The sequence below is a fragment of the Westerdykella ornata genome (assembly GCF_010094085.1).
Source record: "Westerdykella ornata strain CBS 379.55 unplaced genomic scaffold EI97scaffold_1, whole genome shotgun sequence".
NCBI classification, from domain to species: domain Eukaryota; kingdom Fungi; phylum Ascomycota; class Dothideomycetes; order Pleosporales; family Sporormiaceae; genus Westerdykella; species Westerdykella ornata.
Window position 1 is genome coordinate 26,321 of NW_022986851.1, and position 18,149 is coordinate 44,469.

Consider the following 18,149-nt stretch of genomic DNA (forward strand, 5'->3'; position numbering starts at 1 on the left):
TACTCACATTCTGCATGCGCCTCGAATGCGACGAGCGACCGGATCCATGCGAGGACCGCGTGCCGGGCTCGTCGCCGGTCATGGTCGTGTTGTTGGAGGTGTGCGAGGGCGGGTAGTGGGTGGATTCCGAATCGCGCGACGACGGCCTGTGGGTAGAGGGGAGGGAGCTGTAGTGCCCCCGCAGCATATCACGGGGAACGGCAGCCGTGGAGGTGCGAAGAGCGAGAGGGGTGAGCGAGGGAGTGAGGGAGTGAAGGTGAAGGTGAAGGTGAATGTGAGGGTGGCATCATGTGCTGTGGAGTCCAGACGTCCACGGGTGCGGGAGGGCTAGCGTGCCAAGCCCAGCCGCATCTGATTAAGCCACAGCCACCAACCACCAGCTCTCTCCTCCCCCATCTTCCCTAATCCCCCCCACGACAATCCGACAACAACAGCTCTTCGAAATCACCTTCAACCTCCACCAGCAAAAATCGTGCTTCATCCACCATCCCTCGTCCACCACCCTCCAACCCGCTCCCGGCGCCGTATTGCGCCCGTCAAACCTACTACGCCCATTGGCCTCCCCTCCTCTCGCTCCCAGCTCCATTGGCCTCTCTGCGCGCTTGCCTGGCCATTCCCCGGAAGTTCGGGGGCTTCCTCCTCCTTCGACTCCTTTGGCTTCCATGCCCACCGCCTCCATAGCGCCTACAAGCGGCTCCAATGACCACGGGCCTTGCGCCGCGCACACAGCTCCCCACGTCTCCGGCGGCAGAACCGTATTCAACATGAATCAAGCTGCCAAAGCCCCCGAGGGCGTCCGCAAACAGGCCGGCAGCCCCGTCGATGCTTCCCAAAGGTAAGTCTGCCCGAGCTGTTGATTGACGCCAATGCTACCGGCGCGGATCCCTCGCACCTCGTACCGAAGTCCTGCCATACTGTCATGTCAGCGGCGTGTCGCTCAAACCACGCCTCTACTCCTCGTTGAGCGCTGGGCACACTGCACCATCCATGGCAACAACCCGTGGCTACGTGCGACCCACAGCCCGTCACATGAGCCCCGGCCGTACCACCATGTCGTTTTCGAGCCTCTGCGCGATTGCAACATCCTGCCCGCTCCTGCACCCACCTCTCGTCTCTTCCGCACACGCGCTCACAACGCTAATTTGCCGTCGTCTGCAGGAAACCTCCACCCAAGGCATGGACCCAAGGTACCAACCCGATCACTCAACGTCCTTCGAACCCGGCTACGTCCAACGGTGTTGCGAACAACCCCAGGCCCACCCAGATTTCCGCTCGCACCTCCGAGACGCCTTCCCCCATGAAGCATCTGAACGACAGGATGATGTACCTACTGTCGAATCTCATTGTGAGTCATCTTAACGTAGGGATCCATGACAGTGCTAACATCTAATAGGGACAGCTTGGTGAATTCACCTTGAAGAACGGCGAAAAGTATACTGGTGTCCTTTCTGGAACTTCTCTTGACCCGACCGAGATGCGATATGTGTTCAAAATGGTCCGACGGATACAACCGTCGAGTGATGTCCAAGTGAATGGGACCAGCGATTCCTCGGACGGATACATTGGCCAAGGGGATGACCGTGTCATGACATTCAACTTTCAGGATGTAGCGCACTTCCATGTCCCAGATGTGGCTTTTGAAAGGACTCAAGCTAGAGCATCAAACGGTAGGTCAATTGGATTGCCGTTGATGCGGTTACTGATTGTCTCTAGGAATTCCCTCCGGTTTCCGGACCGACTCTGACATATCAGGTAGGATGGCTATCCGCGAACGTCATCTCCAAAAGTGGGAGCCGTCCGCGGACGACACCTTCAACCACTCGTTGGAGCCAACTGGTCGGTCGACGGAGTGGGATCAGTTTGCTGCCAACGAGGCACTCTTTGGGGTGAAGAGTAGCTACGATGAGGGCCTCTACACCACCGCCATCGACCGCAGCGATCCTAGATTCGCAGAGAAGGAAGCACACGCAGCTAGAATCGCCCGAGCTATAGAGTCCAGCTCCACGACGAATGCCCACATACGCGAGGAACGAGGCTTGGCTGTTGCGGATGATAACGTCGACGAAGAAGCAAAGTATGTTATGTCCTATCCACAAGCGTTTAGCTCGATGTTGATTTGTTGCTAGGTACAGCGGAGTTCGACGTGATTTCACTCCCCTCGCCGCCGGCGGGCCCAACAAGTATACCCCCCCAGCTCGACGCCCTCCCACTGGTCAACCTACGGTGCCTGGCGCGCCTGTAGACCCAGCTATCATCTCGTCTCAAATTGCTCGCCCTGCCCCATTCACTACGAAAGGGGTGATGCGCGAAGATTCAGGAATTGCGCCCCAACCCAATGCTGGCACAGAGCAACCGAAGCAAGAGCCTTCCGATACGAAAGCCGCCTCGTTGTCTAAGTCTGAACTCCTCGAGAAACCTGCAATTGAAGCTACCAAAGACACAACCTCCGATCAGGGTCCAGGCCCTATCACAGGATCGGCCAAGGACGCGGTCAAGCTGCCCGCCAAGGATGCTACCGCTTCGCTTGACAAAGTAACAGCCGGCCCCTCCAAATCCGGAGGAGCTTTACCACAACCTAGTCAATCCTCAGTGCCTGTTCCGTCTACTCATAGTGTGGAGCATGAGCTGCTTGACAAATTCAAAGAGTTTTCAGCCCGAGAGAAGCTTCGCGCAGCCGACCTGCACCGTCAGAAACAGCGCGATTCGAAAGCTGTGAAACTCAACGAACTCAAGAAGTTCTCGCAGAATTTCAAGTTGAGGACGCCTGTTCCCTCCGATCTGGTGCCTATCTTGGCTAAAGACGAAACCAAACAACAGGAGATTGTCAAGAAAGCTCTTCGTGCCGTGGAAGAACGGAAGTCTGCTTCCGCTCAGCCCGTTATGGCTTCAGACGCGAAGATTGCTACGGGGATGACTGCAGCTAAGCCCAGCACTACGCCTTCTGCACCTAGCGCTGGGGTGGATCGTCAGCACATACCAAGAGGTCGACCTGGTCAATCTCCTTATGCGGCGAGTACGATGCGATCCGGGAGTGGCGCCAGTCCTGGTTCGACCCAAGGCTCGCGGACCACTGGATCGCTGGGCCCAAGGCTTGCGCAGAATCATCAACAGCATAGACAGCAAGGCGCCATGCCTTTCCATGGCACGCCGTATCCAATTCCGCTTGTGGACAGAACGCATGATGTGAGGGTGCCCACTGGCCCATCCGCGCCATCTAGCGGAATCCAGACTCCGACCTCCGCAGCTTCGGGGCGGTTCAACGCGCGAGCGGCCGAATTCAGGCCTAATGTTGCGGCAACCGCCTTTGTCCCTGGCGCAACTGCGAGCGCGAGCTCTAGTCCACGACCTGGTTCGGCTGCTAGACAAGATGTACATCGTCGTCCTCCTGTAACCAGCTATCTTGACGGCGCGAAACCTACCTTGGAGCCGCTCGATTTCAATGATTCTTTCAACTACCTCAAACGCGCAATCGCCGAGGCGCCCAAAGAGAAGGTGCGTGAGTATGCCGTCAATGGTGGCGTGCCTTTTTCCTACAAAACTCCGCCAACTTGGGATTTCCCCGAAACCAACACGGAGAGAGGCTACTTGACCCTGTTCAAGAGCACATCAACAGGCACACATCTTCCAGCCTCGGCCAACACGTTAAACCATAATCCAATGCCGATGCAGCACCAGATCGCCCCGCACCTTCAAGCGCCGCCTCCGCAAGCTCAAACGCCACACCAAACGCCGCGGCATCCGGCAGCGCAGCCGCACCCGGCTCATGGCGGGCCTGCTCCGTTCGAGAGCAATCCCATGCAATATTCACACTCCACCTCTTCCGTAAACCCTTCCCCTCGCGCTGTGCATCCTTATATGTACGGCACGCAACCACGAGCCATGCCTGGCTTCCCTCAACAGGGCCATATGCCGCCCTACATCAGCCCTGCTGTAACGCATGCGGCTCTTCAGCAGCCCTACGGCAATACCCCCGTACCTGGAATGGGAGGGCAAATGATGGCACATCAACCCTCCAGTGGCCCTTATATGGGTATGCCAGCTACGGCGCAGGTGCCAATGTTTACGCCTCCTGGACCGGCATTCGTCCATTATCCAAACCAGGGACCAGGGCCTGCTGCTACTAACAGCTTCTCCAGCCCTCGGCCAGGCGCTCCAATGATGCACCATCAAGGCTCTCAGCAAGGACACCAGCCTGGACTGGTTTACGTGCCGCCGGGGGCTCCAATGTACGGACAGATTCCACCTACGTCAAGTAAGTGGACACTATTCTAGCCTCGATTACCTCCGAGACTAATCGGAATTCAGTGATGCCGATGCGACCGCAACCATACCCGCAAGCACATCAGCAGCACTACTCTCCCCAAACCCATCACCCATTCCCACAGCAGAACCACCGAGGCACGCCTAGTGGAACCTATGCGCAACCAATGATGCAGCAACACTCCATGGCCCCTCATAATGTTGCGCCCAATGGGCCGGCCAACCATGGGCCACTCAATCACGGGCCAGAAGTGGCTGATGAGGGCAAGTGAGCACGGCACGGACCTAACGTCTCTCTATGGAGTAAATGCGCCAGGTATTCTGAATGTCAGGAGCGAAGTCCCGGAGGGCTGATAGTCCCTCCTCGATGAGTCGAGGTATTGGGTCCTTCCTGCCGGATTCCGATTGTGATCCCCGTTTAAGCCCGGTATGCGCGCGATGCGCACGGAAACGCGACCAGGCGACCTGTCAGGAGAAGAGGACGGTCGAGTTATTTTTGCGACTTTGGAAGTGCTGCTCGCTGCGCGGGGGTGGACTAGCGATTCCTGAGAATGTACATATACACTCCGGGATGGCATAAGGTACGGAGTCCGCGATCCTTCTGTTTATCGCCGTGCAATGGGGACGGCAATGGGGAAGGCGTATCATATTTCAGCTCGTGCACTGTCGCGTACGATCACATCATAGAGTGGAGTCGTGGACTGATACTCAAATGCAAAACCCAGCGGCGCTCTTATATCTCCACGCTGCACTCTTGAAATTGGATCTTCTCTGCCAAAATCGATACTTGCAGGTCTAAGTAGTAATAAAAAGGATGAAGGATGGGCCTTGTGGACCCGTGCACATTCACCAGCACCTCGCTCTAATAAGTAATTGCCGGCTTGGCTCACGTGCACCGCCACGAACGAGCCGTATCCGACTGATCCATGGATCATGCATTCGCAAGAATCGCCCTCACCATCCCACTGCTGTCGGCATGGCCATGTACGAATAGCTTCCTGCCTGAAAACGTAGCCAGGATGTCTGTTCCCAACAACGAAGACGCAGCCGCCAGAGACAATGCTGCCGAACCGCTATTTGCTGAAAGCCTGGCGGGCGAACTCGATGAGAGTCTTGTAGCATCGCCCGGACCGTTCGTGTGGTCGTTGACCATGTGCGCAGGCGTCAGTGGCCTTTTATTTGGCTACGAGTACGTATTCAGAACCTTCCACCACGGTTTACGCCCCAAGGCTCTGATCGGAGCTGACTGGATGCGCAGCACTGGTGTCATATCTTCGACTCTGGTATCTATTGGCACAGACCTCTCCTCCAGACACCTCACCACGATGGACAAGTCCCTGATCGCCAGCTGCACATCTCTGTTTGCCTTCTTGATCTCCCCCTTGACAGGTCTCTTCGCCGACCAGCTGGGGCGTAAACCAGTGATACTGGTTGCTGGCATCCTGTTCATTTTGGGCGCCTTGATCCAGGCCTTGACGGCCAGTGTCGGAGGCATGATCGTTGGCCGAAGCATCGTTGGAGCGGCAGTAGGCGGTGCCAGCTGCATAGCACCACTATATATCGGCGAATTGAGCCCTAGCCCGTTCCGCGGAAGAATGGTCGTCATCAGTGTTCTTTTCATATCAACCGGCCAGGTTCTAGCGTACGTGGTCGGTTGGGCTCTATCAGAAACGCAAAGCGGTTGGAGGTGGATGGTCGGCTTGGGTGCGGTTCCGGCAGTCGTCCAGATCGGCCTGTTGACTCTCCTGCCAGAAACTCCGAGGTGGTTAATGAAAGCTAATAAAGTCTCCAAGGCCAAGGAGGTGCTGGGAAGGGTTTACGGCACCAATAAGGAGACCTTGGTGAGGGCCATAATGAGAAGAGTTGAGAGGGAGATATACGAGGAAGAGAACGTGACCAGCCACCGTGGAATCTCAGGACCAGAAACAAGAGGATGGAAGTGCAAGGTTTTGGCGATCAGACATACATTCACTCAGTTGACAACTGTCGGTGGCAATAGGAGGGCGCTAATCATTGCCTGCTTTTTGCAAGGGTATGTTGAGCAACACCAGTCTGCCCAACCCGAACGCTGACAATTGTGTAACAGGTTTCAACAGCTTTCCGGATTCGTGAGTGCCCATAACAGATTGGTTGCCATCGGAGAAGGCGCTGTATGCTAACAGAATTAGAACTCGCTGATGTATTTCTCCGCCACCATATTCGCTATGGTCGGTTTTCAATCCCCAACTCTGACGTCGCTTTCTATTGCATCAACGAATCTCATCTTCACCCTCGTGGCATTCTACTATATTGACAGAGTAGGACGGAGACGCATCTTGCTGTACTCCATCCCTGTCATGGTCTTGGGCCTCACTGCATGTGCGGCTGCGTTCGGTTTCCTGGATTTGCCTGCAGCTGCATCACGCACGTCGATTCCCCGGGCGGAAGACGTAGCCGTTGGAGTCGCATGGCCGCAGGTCATTCTGACGAGTACGGTTTTGTATGTTGCAGGCTACGCAATTGGGATAGGTAACGTCCCATGGCAGCAGTCGGAGCTCTTCCCACTCTCCGTGCGAGGTCAGGGTTCCGCACTTGCGACAGCTACGAATTGGGGTTCAAACTTCCTTGTTGGCATAACTTTCCTGCCATCTATGGACGTACTGACTCCTGTGGGTACCTTCGCGCTGTACGCCCTTGTATGTACCGTCGCTTGGTTCGTCGTGTACAAGATATACCCGGAGACAGTGGGGTGTTCCTTGGAGGACGTAGCTGCGCTGCTGGAGACAGATTGGGGGGTTGCCCAAAGTGTTAGACGGTTGAAAGAGGGGCGGCCAAAGGGGAAAGTGGCTTCACCGAGGGCGGGGCACGACGAGGAGCAATAGTAGACGGATTGAAGCTCAGCATTCTTGTCACAGGAATTGTCAGTGCCTCCAAAACGTGGTCTCCTCATGGGTATGTGATTGATGTAGCCAGGCGGACCCCGGGTTGCCTCTTTTGGTCGCTGGGATGAGAGCGAGCTTGAGCCGCTTTGTGGGAATGATCAGGTCCACGCCCTCAATGCAAGTGCGCTGAAGGACGATGTACCTGTGAATAGATTGGTATGCTTGAAGTGCCTGCCCTAGGGAAGCTTGCAATGCTCGCCGAGTGTCAGTCAGTGTATTTCATACCGGATCCCGGCGAGGCGTAGCTGTATCCGCCTCCCTACACGTCCAACAAGGGAAAGGCTAGGGATTGAAAGGGTTCATATACCGTTCCCCTCTCAAGGGACGGGACATCTCATTTCAGCGCATGTACAATAGCGAAGCAATCAAACGGTTATGGTATATCACCTACACAAAGTCAAAAGTATCACCCCGGTCGCCCACCATTCTGCCCACTCTCTTGCTGCCCACGATGCGTTCAAGTGCTTGCACATCCCATTTGGAGAATGCGCACCGAACCCATACCTCCTTCTTCTCCGCTTCTCCCCTCTCCAATGTCTTGCCGATGAATCCTACCGCCTCTTCGTAGAATCTGGGATTTTCAGGAAGACCGTAGAAGACGACGCGTTTCACGCCGCGCATATTGTAGCGGTGGAAATGGTGTGCGCGGCCGGTGTATAGCAGCACCGAATGTCGGCCGCTCATGAAGTGGGAGCGCGCTTTACGCACGTCTGTGGCATCAGTGTACTCGGAGATGCTGGCGTAGCTGAAGTTGCTCTCTACGAGCGAATTGCGGACGCGCACGAAATCCAGGTAAGACGGTATGAAGACAAGAATTCCCAAACCACCCGGAGCGTCGGGAGGTCTGGAGCTGACCAGCTTCGTGATTTGGGGGAGTATGGCTGAGTTGAAGAAGGCAAAGCGAGCGTCTGGGTCGGAGGGAGGTGTCTGCGACGTGAACCTCGTGAAGGTCTGTCTGATATTGGTATACGGTAAACTCTCGATTATGCCGTCCGCATAATCCGGAGTGTACTTCAATCGTCCAGACACGTTTCTCATGTACTTGTTGTAGAGGGCATTGATCTGAGGGGTAAGATAGGCGGAGAGAACGATGGTTTGCCGCAGATTGGCCGCATGACCATCTAGATACCAAGAACGGACTCTTGAGAAGTCACAGCCATGGGCATCTCTGGGTTGCAGGTTGAGATGGGAGAACACATACTCAATGTGATCCCAGTTTTGCATCTGCGTAGCGTCGGCTTGCTCCATGACGACCATTTCAATGGAGCTAAGGAAGTCGTAGTCTTTCTTCTTCGGATCCCCCGATTCAATGGCACGACGTAAACCGAGCGCCGAACCGAAGATGATATCGGAGTTGTAGAACTTGGAGTATAACTTTAGCGTCTTGCGGGTGAACTTGAGGCCTATGCGAAACTCATTCTCATCGTTGCCCTCGAACAGTTCGCGGAAATCGTCAGGCCGATCGTCGGAGAACTTGTTCTCGGGTGCAGAGAAGCTGTCCATGAAGCGCTTCTTATTCTCCTGCTGCTCAAAATCGCATAGCTCTGTGATGGTGTTGACTGCACGCACGCAGGCTTGCTTCGTTTCCAAAAGGAAAAGGATCTTGGGGCGGGTGAAGCCTTGGTCCCGGTATTCGACGTCCTCGTCCGCGGCCTGAGAGACCTTGGCGTTGTTCTTGATAACTCGGTCCCGAGTTTTGAAGACATGGTTCAAGGCGTGAAGACACGTCACCTGGCGCAAGCGGCCAGCATTCTGAACAGTTCTGCCGCCGAACAGAACATCCTGATAGTTATACAGAGAGGGTGCAATGGCTTGCTCCACGGAGGAAAAGGATCCCACGACAGACTTTGCTTTCGACTGGAGACGAGGCTTCAGGTTGAGATCGGTTGTGCTCGTTACTGCTGGCCTCTTGGGTGGGTTTGCCTCTTCACCTGGTATCTGCACGAGGCATTTTCCTCCATCGGCAACAGTGATACGCTCTGTCGACCATTGGTTTGCTGCCACAGCTTTCAGTCGCTTCGTCAGCTCGTTCTCGTCAGGATCGGCAAAGTGGTGAACGAAAGGATCGCGACGATCTTGGTCCAGGTCGTCTCCCTCGTCCAGTTCTCCAGCTACCTCCTCATCCTCTTCGTCGGCTTGCTTTCTCGCAGCGTCCGACTCCTCGTCTTCCCCTCCTTCTGACATCTCGCCACGCTCATGCGTCGTCTTCAACCGTTTCCGGGGATGTTGGCGTGACCCTTCATGTGAGACGTGATAGGATCGCAAGAGCGTCTGGTAGGCGCTGATGGCAGGCTGAGCATCGTCCTCTTCATCATCTTCCTGCTCCACGTCCTCCACATCGCTGACGTCTCCGTCGGGTCCATCTTGGGACTCGACGTTGGAATCGACGTGACCTTCTGCGGATGCGTCTCGGGCGGGCGTGTCGTGTCGCCTTTTCTGTCTCCCTCGTCCAAACCGGCCAGAACCCCCTGGTCTTCCCCGGAAGCCGCCGCGCGCTCGAATCGGCGCCATCGAAGACTAGATCTGTAGAATGTCACAGGCTTCTATGACGAGAGGGTTGCAAGAGACGCTCACTCACTCGTCGCAGTGGGGACAAAATATAATAAATACTATTATAAGAGGTTGGCCCGTGCGACGGAACGTTGGGAGTTGAGTTTTGGCGAGCGCCCGCACGCCGCCCGCACCCTGCCAAGATTTTGCGCATCAATTCTCGACAATCGACAATCTGATAGAAGAGAATACAACCACGGTGGACGACCACGGACGGCATTCACCCACCCTCGCTCTCCTCTCCCGCCAGAGCCCTCCCTGCGTCCCGAATTGCTCGCTGGTTGTACCCAGGCTCTCGTTCGTTCCCCCCTCTCGCGCCTTGTCCGTTGAGAGCAGAACCCATCCTTCTCCGCCATCACAAACCCCTCCCCCCCGCCATCATGGCCGACAAAGACTCCTTCCTTCACCTGGCTCGCCCGCTGGGGCCCGCTCCGGTTGGCGCACAGCCCTCGACCGCTCCTCTTACCGTGACCATCCAGCCTCAGGTCAGTATCGTCCTTGCTGCGCTTGCTGTGGTGCAACTGTTAGCTGATGTCGTCCCCGCCCACAGGCCATTTTCTCCATCCTCGACCACTCGCTCCGCCGCCCCGCCGACCAGGACCGCGTCATTGGTACCCTCCTCGGTACCCGGAGCGAGGATGGCACAGAGATTGAGATCCGGAACTGCTATGCGGTCCCACACACTGAGACGGCCGAGCAGGTGGAAGTGGATATGGACTACCAGAAGCAGATGCTTGCCCTTCACCTGCGCGCCAACCCCCGCGAGGTCCTTGTCGGCTGGTATGCAACCAGCAGCGAGCTCAACACCTTCTCTGCCCTGATTCAGAACTTTTACGGCCAGCAGGGGGACGGCACATGGCCGCATCCCGCGGTCCACCTCACTGTGAGCACCGTTCCCGGTGAGCCGATAGACAGCAGGACGTACATTTCCGCGCCGGTTGGCGTCACCGCAGAGCGTGCGGCCGACTCGTGTCTTTTCATTCCCGTCCCCCACGAGCTCAAGTATGGCGAGGCGGAGAGGTCGGGCCTGGAGCTCATCTCGTCGGCCAAGGACCGCGAGGACCGCAGCCAGGGCATCATTACCGACCTGGAGTCCTTGGAACGTGCCATCCAGCACGTCCTGGATATGCTGGAACGTGTCACCAAATACGTAAACGATGTTTTGGACGAGGAGGCTGAACCCTCATCAGCCCTGGGCCAGTTCCTGCTCAATGCGCTAAGCCTTGCACCAAAGGTTGATGCGGCCGATATTGAGCGCGACTTGTGTGTTCACTCTCCCCCTATCCGTTTGAGGACCGAGCTTACTTCGACACAGCAACGCGCACATCCAAGACGTTCTTGTTGTCTCCTACCTTTCCAACACCATCCGTACCCAGATCGACCTTTCCAACCGCCTTGCAACCGCCGCCCTAACCCTTGGCTCCAGTGATGCTCTAGCGGAGGGCGGAGCACAGCGCGAAGGCGGAGGAGACAGGCAGAAGGGCGGCGATCGGCGGGGCAAGGGAAGGCAGCAGAGGGCGCAAGAGGCATGAATATCCACATATGGAAGAAAAGATCAAACGGTCACGGTCGGTTAGGGGGGCAACAAATAATGCTATGTTTGGAGTTGGGCGGAGGTTCCTTTGATGATGCATACCAAGTCATTTTCTCCCGACAGATGTGGGTTCGTCTGACAGCGCGTTACTCTTTCGGCGATGACGAGGAAGGGGAAGGGGCCTAAAAATGGGATAGATTATGAATGACGCATCCAAAAAGCCTGCCTAGCACATGCCTAGCACTACTGCCATGGGCATGAGGCGGGCCTTGTATGAATGGCCTGGGTTGGGTTAGCGGAATTCCCCTTTCCAAGACTAAGTCCGGTTCTGCTCAGGACTTGATGGGCGATATGTTCGGAGCGAAGTTAGATACAGCTGTTGCTGCTTGAGTGCAACTGAACATGAACGTATTCTTCCCATTTCTTCATTGAGTGAATGAATCCGACTCCGGTTGCTGGATCGCATGGGTGATTCGCCCGCTTCCCCCATTGACCCGACAAGCCCTCTCATTTCTCCAACCAACGCCTGTGAAGTTAACTATGACCATAACCATGCAGATGCCGGGTATTCTACCTGGAAGCACTCCAAACGCCCAGACTTCCGCCCTGAGATCCCATGAAGAACAGCTCCGCTGCATGTCAAAACGACCTGCTACCTCCCCCTCACACTCCCTGCATCCTCCCTCTCCTTCTCCTTATTCTTCTTCCTCTTCTTCTTCCTGCCCTCGTCCCCCTCCCTCTCCCCCTCTCCCTCCTTCCTCTTTCCCCCAATCCTACTCCGCCCACTCTCACTCCTCGCCTTACTCGCCCCCTTCTTCCTCCTCCCCTCCTCCCCTTCCTCGGCGCCTTCCTCCTCTCTATCCACTCCTTCCTTCTCCGCTCCCTTGGCCGCCCCCGCAACAGCCCCCTCATTCTCATCAAACAGCTTCCGCTGCGTCTTGAGCAGCTTGTCGCGCTCCAGCATCTCGCTCAGCCGTCCGAGTTTGGTCGTGTCGCGGCGGAGCATGAATTTGAAGTCTTCGAGCTTGATTTTGGCGCGGCGGGCGTGGTGCGCGACGGCGGCGGCTTCGTGGCAGGTTTCGATGATGTAGCTGCGTTTGTGTCAGTGGACTGCCAACCAAGGGCTCTGAGAGAGGGAGAGAGAGGAATTGAATAGGGGAAATCGCACTCTGTGATTATCTCGTCGAGGACCTTGACGGTTTCGGGAAGGGGGTTGTCCGAGTCGCCGTAGGCGATGAGAAAGGCTTCCACTAAAGGGAGGTCGTTAGTGAGATGAGAGCTGTAGGCAAGAGGATAACTGCTGACAGTCCTGGGTGGAGAATTGCTGGCCCTTTTGGCGCAACCGCATTCGCGGTTCCGTCATACCGCCGTGGGGTATTTATCCTTCCCGCGGTTGCTCTTTAGGTGGAGAGCTGAGCCCCGCTGCCTGAAATGATACCGTTGCACACTTTGCTGATTCTCAGAGGCTGGCGGTACTCCAGTTTTTACTTCTCCCCCGCCCTCTTCCGCCCGTGGATGTGCTCCGACACACAGAGTCGTCAATCGATCAGCGAACCGGTTGCGAGAGGATGACGGGCAGCCTGGCGTGTGTCATCCAGGCGCAAGAGTCGTTTTCCAGACGCGGTTAATATCCACCTCGCCGCAAGGACGTACCAGAGGCGGAAGAGCAGGTTGGGACAGCTGGAGGGCGAAGGTCAGGGTGAAGGTGGACTGTGGTAGTTCGATTCTCGTCGGGGGTTCAACCGCCCCCGCGCGCGCATGGGGCTTGCGTCGATCCCGGTGCACGGGCCATATATGAGGTCCTTGGGTATTTAGGCGCATTATTCGCACATGCTTTCGACGACGTTAATCCCGACATTGGACAGCGACGACATTACACAGTAGGGGCACCCTGACCGAGAGGGGGAACGCCATTTCGAAAACACAGACCCGCTCAGCACTTCCCACCAAACACTGGCCACAGCCATCATGGTCCGTCCCTCCTCTCCCCCCGCCTGATTGAACACTGACTGACAACGCAACTGCTAAGACCGCCCTCTTCAACTTCCAATCCCTCCTCCTCGTCCTTCTCCTCACCATCTGCACCTCGACCTACTTCCACGCCGTCTTCCCCGGCATCATGGACCGCAACAAGGACAACTACCTCGTCGGGCCCTTCTGGAAGTGCGCTCGTGTGGGGGAGAGGCTGAGTCCCTATGTGAGCATCGCATGTGTGGTCATGGCGGTGGGTTCTCATGGATGCGCGTTTCACCGTGGGGAGAGAAGCAACGCTGACGGGAGACAGGCGATCGAATTCATGGGGTAAACAAGGGAAACTCTGCGGTAGTTGGACATCATGTGTGCATCTCTGGCCATGGTGGCCATGGGCTCAGTTAAAGGAGTTGATCTTCCTGGAAGCCCGAATCCACTGTTGGCATGGAGCATGGCGTTGTGGGGTTATCTAGAAACGACGTCGCTTGTCAGGCATGAAACACCGTTTGAACCCTCTTCCCCAGCATAAAGAAGCAGGATTGGATCACGGTGCAAGAAAAAGTAGCTTTTAGAGATCTAGAGTCTTGATTTAGAAGAATACCCAATCGCGATCATTAATATCTGTATTTACAAAGAGCAGGCATCGAAGCCGGCCGTTTTCGTTTTCGGACATGCCCAGTCTCCAAGTCAGTCCGTCCGCCAGTCTACCACTCCAGAGGTCCCATTTTTGAAATCCATACAAGCGATAATACACTCAGACGTACCCAGCGCCTTTTGAACAACACCAGAAGACGCCCGCAAGAGAAGAGATTCCCGGATATTTCGCGCGAGATGGTCGAACAAGAAAACGAAGCACCACAGCTCGAGGACAAGGAGAAAAGCGTCATGAGACATGAAGCTTCTCGCCATGTCCAGGGTGTAGTCTACCCCTAACAATCCGTGTATACTCCCTAGTACACAAAGAGGAAAACGGAACAGATCTATAACGGACACGGGGCCGGAAAAAAAGAGGGGAGGTTGAAGAGGAAAGGCAGCTCCTTCGTTCCAGAGGGAGACGCGCGACGAGGCCCGCAACAATGCACCTATGCTTTTTGGCTAGGCCCGCCCTTCTCAAAACATCCAGGTAGCACCTTTCGGGAGCCAGCGCGCTCATGGGCCCCTTCCACATCGCTAGCATCTTCGACGACAACATGGTCCTCCATGATGACGTCTGGCTGACTTCGGGCATCGTATCCATCCTCCTCGTCGTCGTCGTCGTGGTCGCTAACCAATCCAGGATTGGAATCGACAGTGTGCGGACTGAGTTCGACCGGGGACAAAGACACGTCACGGCCAGGGCCGGGAAAGGCAACATCCGGCATCGCAGGGAGACGGCTCGGGGCACTACCTTGGCCTTTCCTTCCCGACCAGACGTTCGCAGCTTTGCTGAGAGCGATCCCGCTAGTGCCATTCGGAACGCGGACGAGCGCCTGGGCAGACCTCTCGACCGTGGGTGTGGCCGATACGGAGACATCCTTGTCTTCATCCGAAGGCTCCAACGAACTGAGGTCTACCCTGGTCCGCGCGCTCTCCACGAGACCCTTGAGGTCCCCTTCGAAGCCACGCTTTGCAAGCAAGGAGTTCAGGTAGGGGGTCGAGGATGACTGCGTAAAGTCCACCTTGCGGGTAGGGCGACTCTCCGAAGCCTTGGAACGGGGAGGTGCGTCGAATTCGCGATGCACATCCGGTGCCGACTGCGGAGGATCCGAACGAACCAGAGGATGGACGGAGCCAGGGGCCACGGGGGTCGGAATGGAGGTCGCGGCAGGGGTAGTGGCCACAGTGGACGGCGGTTCGGTAGCGGTCACGGGCTGTCCAGCTTCGTTGACGTCGACGGGGATTCCGCAGGCAATGGCAGCCTGATCGTGACTCTTGAAGACCTGAAGGTGCTTGATGCGGCAGTGGTTGAGGAAGCCCTGCGTGTTGGAGAAGTTGCTGTGACCGCACTCGGCGCAATACAAACGAACCCACTGACCATCCGTGGAGCGCTTGTGCAGAAGAGGGTCGATTTTGGGGGCCGGTGGCGGATTCTCACCAAGGGCCTGAAGCTTCAACGTTCCAGTCGAAGTTCGCGACGTGCGGGCCTTGCCGGTAGCGCAGAAGTCGGCAAAGCTTCCGCGCGTCGTGCGGCCCTCACCGTACCCAAAGGACGCCTGAGACTGCTGAGCAAGCACGTGCTCGGGAATGGGATCAAATCTAGGATCTGAAAGCAACCATTTGGCGTAGTGTCGCGTGTAGGGACCATCGGTAACGCCCCAAGGGGCGGCGAACTGGGGTGTTGTGTAGCCGGTAGGAGGTTGAATGGCAGCGCCTACACCGCGCAAGACGTCCTGGGAGGGGCCTTGGGTACCGGGAAAAGGGATCAGCGAACAGCGTCTCAGCTGCTCGAGGGCAACCTGGCACTTTGCTAGCTCTTGCTCGATGACGCGCAATTCATTGTGCTTGACGAGAATCTCGAGGTTGAACTGCGCCTCGATGGCCTGCCGCACGCTTGAAAGGGACGACTCCATGGTGGTGCCGGTGCTCGTGCTGGTGGTGGGTGTGGGGCCTTGGACTGGCAGAGGTTGAGGCTCAGACGGCGCATCCAGAAGAGGGTTGGAGGTAGCCGCGACGGAAGGCGTAGGTATGGCAGGGTCAGGGTTAGGGTCCACGGTCGGGCCTTCAGCAGCAGCGGCGGCGGCGGCGGCGATTGGGCCCTTCCACTTCTTCCATGCGTGGGCATCGGGGTGCAGCGCGGGTTCGGGGCTGTGGGAGCGCTTCCGCTTCAGCTTGTGGACGAGGTTGGGGATCTCGACGAGCGACACAGGGCGAGGCTTGTGCAGAGCGGCCTTGTCCATGAACTTGTCGGCGGGGGATTCGGTACTCCATGGCAAGCGGAACATGGACTGCATGGTGGAGGAAGTGGAAGTCTAGTGCAGACGGCGAGCATCTGCTGGCGCAACCGACGGGCGCATCCAGAGCGCGAGCAGAGCTATTGCGGGCCAGACAGCAGGTGACGTCGCAGCTGAGCGAGAGTGAGTGGTGAAAGCGAGCGCGACAGCTTTGACAGAGCACGCGTGCAGGCGCTGGGCGCGCAGCGTCGAGACAAGGAGGGAGAAACGGGAGGATTAAAAGGAAGATAAAAAGAGAAACAGACGAAGAGATGATTCAGGAACTGTTGGTGGCAGAAGATTGGCGACAGAAAAGGGTCGCTGAAAGGAGCGAAAGAAGGAAGCAAGGCCGACGTGGGTCCAGTGACGTGTGGCGTGGAAAGGGGATTTGGGGGGGGAGAAGGTTGCGAAGTTGGGCCGGGAGATGGGGGGGGAACCACCAAGATTGATTGCCTTTCTCCTGCGCTGACCGGACTGAGGGGAAGGTGAGGTGGTGGGGCCGGGGAGGAGGAGGAGGAAGAGAAGGAGGATGGTGGCGGTGATGTACAGTGTAGTTGTGGCGGGGAGAGAGAGAGGGGGAGAGGGAGAGAGGGAGAGGATGAGGGTGAGGGTGAAGGTGTTTGTGATTGAGAGGGAAAGGCGCGAAGGAGGATGGGAAAGGTGGACGGGAAAGGAAGGAACCTTGGAAGGGGCAGCCCCCGGCCGGACGCGCTCACCTCACAACACAAGCATGTCTCTTCCTCTGTTCTTGGGGTCAGCCTAACCCGCATTGGGAAAAGGCGTTGCGCACGGCCCGATGACGAGTGGCTGGCATTGGCTGCCCGGCTCGCAAGGACGACTTGGCAGACGTTTCTCGAAGGGATACGGAATGCAGTGCCGCCCAGGGAGAAGACTCCACCATGACATAGCACAGGATGGAGTAGAGTACAGTACTGTGAAATACTGCTAAGTACTCTGTACATACACAGTAGTAACAACAAGTAACAAAAGGAAAAAGCGGAGAAGAGGATCCTCTTGCAAAGGGAACAGCAAAAACAAACCATGGGTCCCTCTGGTATGCCAGGCAGCCAGAGACACAAAGTTACTCCAGGCAGAAGAAGTAATCAAAGATACATCCCGAGTACGCAATCAGGTGATACTGTTACAGGTTGGCTTGCCCACAGCACTACTGTGTATGCCTGGAGGAGTGCTTCAACTGAAATGAAAAAGAAAGAGCAACGAGGTCTGATGAATTCTATAGAATCACGTGATGAGAGATCGTGCAGGCACGCGCCTAGGGCAACAGTAATTGTTGGTGTGGGACTGATGTTGAACCCCAATATGTACAGGTAGTCTACCAGCTGCTTCGTGGACCAATAACTTAATCACCAGAGCGAGAAAACGGATGACTGCAGATCCACGTCCTCTACACTCCTTGTTCAGGTACCCGCGAAGGACCTGGGGAACGTCTTCGACCCTCACAGCTTTGACAGTGCCAGTGCCTTTGCGCTTGCCGGCTCAACTTCAAAGCCACCCCCACGCCCAGGTCAATCAACACGTCCCGGCTTCTTCCGAATCCCCACGCACGACGTAGCTGTCAGTACCCTTCGTACGAGGAACTCTCTTGCAAACCCCCCAAAAGAAAACATGATTTTAACACACTCCTCCGCAACATATTTGCTGACGATTCCAGCCTCAATTCTCAGCGGGACCGTCGTAGCTGCCTGGCACCGTCCGCCTCGCTCAGGTGCTCCAGCTCGTAGATGATCTGCTCGGTCCAAGCTTGCAGCCCTTCAACCTGCCGTCCCATGTTTCCGAACTTGTACCAAGTTACCAGTTGGATTCCGCCCCAAGGAAAAGTAATACCAAACGGTGGTGAGGTCATGGTAATGATGTGTACTGTACTAAGCTCTCGTTGGGGCAATCCAGTTGCTCAAAGCCCTCATTAAGAGGGAGCTTCGACGCAGTACATGCTGAGTCCCGGTCGAGTTGTACTGTTCCGACTGATCCTGACTCCTGATGGCG

The 18,149-nt window shown here is 56.4% G+C and overlaps 7 protein-coding genes across 7 annotated transcripts; 4 read left to right on the forward strand and 3 right to left on the reverse strand.

The window, feature by feature from the left end:
* Positions 1 to 764: 764 nt before the first annotated feature.
* EI97DRAFT_446803 (uncharacterized protein) lies at positions 765 to 4,532 on the forward strand (the record flags this gene model as incomplete). Its single annotated transcript, XM_033800059.1, has 6 exons — positions 765 to 835; positions 1,159 to 1,345; positions 1,394 to 1,667; positions 1,714 to 2,074; positions 2,127 to 4,252; positions 4,306 to 4,532. The coding sequence occupies 6 exons, from the start codon at positions 765 to 767 to the stop codon at positions 4,530 to 4,532; spliced, it is 3,246 nt and encodes a 1,081-aa protein (XP_033658101.1).
* Positions 4,533 to 5,234: 702 nt separating this feature from the next.
* EI97DRAFT_428651 (general substrate transporter) lies at positions 5,235 to 7,524 on the forward strand. Its single transcript, XM_033797256.1, has 4 exons — positions 5,235 to 5,449; positions 5,519 to 6,292; positions 6,347 to 6,368; positions 6,429 to 7,524. Exons 1-4 carry the CDS (start codon positions 5,280 to 5,282, stop codon positions 7,119 to 7,121), a joined length of 1,659 nt encoding a protein of 552 aa, XP_033658102.1. The 5' UTR covers positions 5,235 to 5,279; the 3' UTR covers positions 7,122 to 7,524.
* Positions 7,525 to 9,804, reverse strand: EI97DRAFT_428652 (DUF1253-domain-containing protein). Its single transcript, XM_033797257.1, has one exon. It carries the CDS (start codon positions 9,690 to 9,692, stop codon positions 7,569 to 7,571), a length of 2,124 nt encoding a protein of 707 aa, XP_033658103.1. The 5' UTR covers positions 9,693 to 9,804; the 3' UTR covers positions 7,525 to 7,568.
* A 213-nt stretch (positions 9,805 to 10,017) lies between these two features.
* EI97DRAFT_408601 (eukaryotic translation initiation factor 3 subunit F) lies at positions 10,018 to 11,679 on the forward strand. Its single transcript, XM_033796646.1, has 3 exons — positions 10,018 to 10,216; positions 10,282 to 10,994; positions 11,047 to 11,679. The coding sequence occupies exons 1-3, from the start codon at positions 10,112 to 10,114 to the stop codon at positions 11,261 to 11,263; spliced, it is 1,035 nt and encodes a 344-aa protein (XP_033658104.1). The 5' UTR covers positions 10,018 to 10,111; the 3' UTR covers positions 11,264 to 11,679.
* On the reverse strand, positions 11,440 to 12,981 carry EI97DRAFT_408606 (TFIID-18kDa-domain-containing protein). The gene is made up of 3 exons (XM_033796647.1): positions 12,571 to 12,981; positions 12,434 to 12,515; positions 11,440 to 12,356 (listed from the first exon to the last, which is right to left on the reverse strand). Exons 1-3 carry the CDS (start codon positions 12,626 to 12,628, stop codon positions 11,918 to 11,920), a joined length of 579 nt encoding a protein of 192 aa, XP_033658105.1. The 5' UTR covers positions 12,629 to 12,981; the 3' UTR covers positions 11,440 to 11,917.
* Positions 12,982 to 13,103: 122 nt separating this feature from the next.
* Positions 13,104 to 13,810, forward strand: EI97DRAFT_428655 (DUF1242-domain-containing protein). Its single transcript, XM_033797258.1, has 3 exons — positions 13,104 to 13,236; positions 13,295 to 13,489; positions 13,550 to 13,810. The coding sequence occupies exons 1-3, from the start codon at positions 13,234 to 13,236 to the stop codon at positions 13,568 to 13,570; spliced, it is 219 nt and encodes a 72-aa protein (XP_033658106.1). The 5' UTR covers positions 13,104 to 13,233; the 3' UTR covers positions 13,571 to 13,810.
* A 508-nt stretch (positions 13,811 to 14,318) lies between these two features.
* Positions 14,319 to 16,166, reverse strand: EI97DRAFT_368224 (uncharacterized protein; the record flags this gene model as incomplete). The annotated part of the gene is made up of 1 exon (XM_033795123.1): positions 14,319 to 16,166. The coding sequence occupies one exon, from the start codon at positions 16,164 to 16,166 to the stop codon at positions 14,319 to 14,321; it is 1,848 nt and encodes a 615-aa protein (XP_033658107.1).
* Between the last annotated feature and the right edge of the window lie 1,983 nt (positions 16,167 to 18,149).